This window comes from Bison bison, unplaced genomic scaffold (assembly GCF_000754665.1).
Source record: "Bison bison bison isolate TAMUID 2011002044 unplaced genomic scaffold, Bison_UMD1.0 scf7180017864050, whole genome shotgun sequence".
In the NCBI taxonomy this organism is placed as follows: Eukaryota; Metazoa; Chordata; class Mammalia; order Artiodactyla; family Bovidae; genus Bison; species Bison bison.
The window spans coordinates 5394854-5399436 of record NW_011494622.1 but is presented as its reverse complement, the minus strand read 5'-3'; the positions used below and the strand labels follow the sequence as shown (position 1 = coordinate 5399436).

The following is a 4583-nucleotide window of genomic DNA, read 5'->3' as shown; positions in this document are numbered from 1 at the left end:
TTGCTTCCTGACCTGCGTACAGGTTTCTCAAGAGGCAGGTCAGGTGGTCTGGTATTCCCATCTCTTTCAGAATTTTCCACAGTTTATTGTGATCCACACAGTCAAAGGCTTTGGCATAGTCAATAAAGCAGAAATAGATGTTTTTCTGGAACTCTCTTGCTTTTTTGATGATCCAGCAGATGTTGGCAACTTGATCTCTGGTTCCTCTGCCTTTTCTAAAACCAGCTTGAACATTTGGAAGTTCACGGTTCACGTATTGCTGAAGCCTGGCTTGGAGAATTTTGAGCATTACTTTACTAGTGTGTGAGATGAGTACAATTGTGTGGTAGTTTGAGCATTCTTTGGCATTGCCTTTCTTTGGGATTGGAATGAAAATTGACCTTTTCCAGCCCTGTGGCCACTGCTGAGTGGCCAAATTTGCTGGCATATTGAGTGCAGCATTTTCACAGCATCATCTTCCAGGATTTGAAATAGCTCAACTGGAATTCCATCACCTCCACTAGCTTTGTTCGTAGTGATGCTTTCTAAGGAGCACTTGACTTCACATTCCAGGATGTCTGGCTCTAGGTGAGTGATTACACCATTGTGATTATCTGGGTCATGAAGATCTTTTTTGTACAGTTCTTCTGTGTATTTTGCCACGTCTTCTTAATATCTGTAACATTAAAAATGTTTAATTTTTTTGTGTGTTTGTTTTTTATGTATTTTGGCTTCCCTGGTGGCTCAGATGGTAAAGAATCTGCCTGTAAAGCAGGAGACCTGGGTCTGATCCCTGGGTTGGAAAGATCTCCTAGAGAAGGGAATGGTAACCCACTCCACTGTTCACCCCTAGAGAACCCCATGGACAGAGCTACAGTCCATGGGGTCACAAAGAGTCGTGCATGACTGAGCGATTAGCACGCTTATGTACTATGTGTGTGAAAAGTATTATAAACCTATTACAGCACAGTACTCTCTAGCCGATTCTACTAGTTGGGTGCCTAGGCTAAGTATGTTGGACATGCAAACAAATTGGACTTAAGAATATGCTCTCGGGACAGAGCTTGTCCATGTATAGGGGACTTAACTTTAACATCCTTGTAAAAGAGCTTGTAAAATTTGACTAGCGTATACTTAACTTTAAAATATGTTGAATTATTGTGTTCATATAAAATTGTTACTTACCCTGATTATCTAGAGTTCAATTTTTCTACCTCAAGTTGTTTATAAAATCTAAAAGCATTTCTCCCTTTTCCTTCGGATTGAAGTGAGGGAATTGTAGAGCATTTATTGATCACCTATCATGTGACAGACACTGCTCAGTACTTGACAGAGATGGCCTCATTTAGTCCTCATCATACTCTGCAAAGACAATGCCTTCATTAGCTCCACTTACAGAAGAGGAAATTGAAGTTTGATGTGATAATGTAACTTGCCCCAGTTAGACAGCTAGTAAGGGGCGAAGCCAATATTCTAACCCAGCCGCTGATAATGGGATGCCTTTTTTAATAACAATGCTATGGATGAGGGCCCTCTGTTTTCCAGGAACAGGAATTTGAGAACCTTTGAAGAGTTAGAGATAAAAGGCCTGGAACTTAGGGAAGTCCTGCCTGGCTTGAGGTTAAAAAAAAAAAAGGCGATATGAGGTTTCTCAGATAATGTAGACAATTCCAGAATAAAAGACGTGATGTGAGTATCCTCAAGATATATATTTTTTAAAGCACAAGAGAAACCAAGGAGTTAAAAAGAACAGTTTTGACCATGAAACATGCCTTGTTTGGGGAATCCAGGAGCTTGGGAACAGTGGAGTTGATCTGATAAGGACAATGAAGAGTTCAGTTCCCAGGGAGATGGCTTCCACTTCTTTTAGAATGCGGCAGAAGCTGTGACATCATGTCACCTGAGTGGCAGACCCAGCTCTTTTTCAAAAACTGTGAAAGAAAACCCATGCGACCCATGGAAACTGGCCCTAACCACAAAGGAAATGGCAGCCCACTCCAGTACTCTTGACTGGAAAATCCCATGGACAGAGGAGCTGATGGGGTTACAGCCCATGGGGTTGCAGAGAGTTGGACACGACTGAGTGACCAACACTTTTCACTGTCTTTCAGTAACTGTGATATCGGGTCATCCGAGCAGCCGACACAGCTCTTTCTTGAATACCTGTGAAAGAAAACCCATGCAACCCGTGTGAAACTGGCCCTAACCCATGTTTTCTAAACCTCTCTCTTTTAGGGAATGTGTTTGTGGTGAGCCTGGCAGTTGCAGACCTGCTGGTGGCCGTGTATCCATACCCCTTGGCGCTGGCGTCTATAGTTAACGATGGGTGGAGCCTGAGCTCCCTGCATTGCCAACTTAGTGGCTTCCTGATGGGCTTGAGCGTCATTGGGTCCGTTTTCAATATCACGGGAATTGCCATCAACCGCTATTGCTGCATCTGCCACAGCCTCAGATACAACAAGCTGTATAGCAGCACGAATTCCCTCTGCTACGTGTTCCTGATATGGATGCTGACGCTCGTGGCGATCGTGCCCAACCTGTGTGTGGGGACCCTGCAGTACGACCCGAGGATCTATTCCTGTACCTTCACGCAGTCCGTCAGCTCAGCCTACACGATCGCCGTGGTGGTGTTCCATTTCATCGTTCCGATGCTCGTAGTCATCTTCTGTTACCTGAGAATCTGGGCCCTGGTTCTCCAGGTCAGATGGAGGGTGAAACCTGACAACAAACCGAAACTGAAGCCCCAGGACTTCAGGAATTTTGTCACCATGTTTGTGGTTTTTGTCCTCTTTGCCATTTGCTGGGCTCCTCTGAACTTCATTGGTCTCGTTGTGGCCTCGGACCCGGCCAGCATGGCACCCAGGATCCCTGAGTGGCTGTTTGTGGCCAGTTACTATATGGCATATTTCAACAGCTGCCTCAATGCGATCATATATGGACTACTGAACCAAAATTTCAGGCAGGAATACAGAAAAATTATAGTCTCATTGTGTACCACCAAGATGTTCTTTGTGGATAGCTCCAATCATGTAGCAGATAGAATTAAACGCAAACCCTCTCCGTTAATAGCCAACCGTAACCAAATAAAGGTGGACTCCGTTTAAAAATGCAGAGCATGAATGGCAAGATCTGAACACTGCTCCAAGCCTTACTCATTTTCATTCCCTCTTGGTAGATGCCTAGAAAAACAATGTGGAGGAGAAAGCTTACAGTCTTCAGAGTGTGTCTCTATATGTCTGAGCTAATGTGCTGTCAGCATTTTGAACAAGTCTCTGGTTCTACTTACCAAGAGAAACAGAACATTCAGTGAGTTATATGTTCATTGAAGAGTATAGTTCAGGGAACAGAGTGGGAGTTAATTTTAAGGAAAATGCTGAATGTATTCAAGTGGAGAAAGTGTGCAAACTTTTCTTTTATTGCCAAGTGCCACCAAGGTTCAGTTCAGTTCAGTCGCTCAGTCGTGTCCCACTCTTTGCGACCCCATGAATCACAGCATGCCAGGCCTCCCTGTCCATCACCTTTTACTCAAACTCATGTCCATCGAGTCGGTGATGCCATCCCCCCATCTCATCCTCTGTCGTCCCCTTCTCCTCCTGCCCCCAATCCCTCCCAGCATCAGGGCCTTTTCCAATGAGTCAACTCTTCACATGAGGTAGCCAAAATATTGGAGTTTCAGCTTCAGCATCAGTCCTTCCAATGAACACCCAGGACTGATGTCCTTTAGAATGGACTGGTTGGATCTCCTTGTAGTCCAAGGGACTCTCAAGAGTCTTCTCCAACACCACAGTTCAAAAGCATCAATTCTTTGGCTCTCAGCTTTCTTCCTAGTCCAACTCTCACATCCATACATGACCACTGGAAAAAACCATAGCCTTGACTAGATGGACCTTTGCTGGCAAAGTAATGTCTCTGCTTTTTAATATGCTATCTAGGTTGGTCATAACTTTCCTTCCAAGGAGTAAGCATCTTTTAATTTCATGGCTGCAATCACCATCTGCAATGATTTTGGAGCCCAAAAAAATAAAGTCTGACACTGTTTCCACTGTTTCCCCATCTATTTGCCATGAAGTGACAGGACCGGATGCCATGATCTTATTTTTCTGAATGTTGAGCTTTAAGCCAACTTTTTCACTCTCCTCCTCCACTTTCATCAAGAGGCTTTTTAGATCCTCTTCACTTTCTGCCATAAGGGTGGTGTCATCTGCATATCTGAGGTTATTGATATTTCTCCCAGCAATCTTGATTCCAGCTTGTGCTTCTTCCAGCCCATCGTTTCTCATGATGTACTCTGCATATAAGTTAAATAAGCAGGGTGACAATATACAGCCTTAACACACTCCTTTTCCTATTTGGAACCAGTCTGTTGTTCCATGTCCAATTCTAACTGTTGCTTCCTGATCTGCATATAGGTTTCACAAGAGGCAGGTCAGGTCGTCTGGTATTCCCAAGGTAGTAATTGCTTTTTTCTCCTCCACTTTTTGAATATTTCTAGTAGAAAAACAAGCAATGTGTTTTACTTAAAAATGAGTACATGGAACAAAAAAGGGAAAGTGAGATGAGTAACTCATTACACAGAGAAAGGCTGAAAATAAATCAGTGAATAA

At 43.6% G+C, this 4583-nt stretch overlaps 1 protein-coding gene across 1 annotated transcript in view; it reads left to right on the top strand.

Annotated features, from left to right (window-relative positions):
• The window catches only part of MTNR1A (melatonin receptor 1A), a 24049-nt gene extending 20966 nt beyond the window's left edge, over window positions 1-3083 (top strand). The window contains exon 3 of the mRNA XM_010835821.1: window positions 2215-3083. Within this exon, the coding sequence (XP_010834123.1) occupies window positions 2215-3083 (869 nt within the window). The remainder of the gene's footprint in view (window positions 1-2214) is intronic.
• The last annotated feature ends 1500 nt before the right edge of the window (window positions 3084-4583 follow it).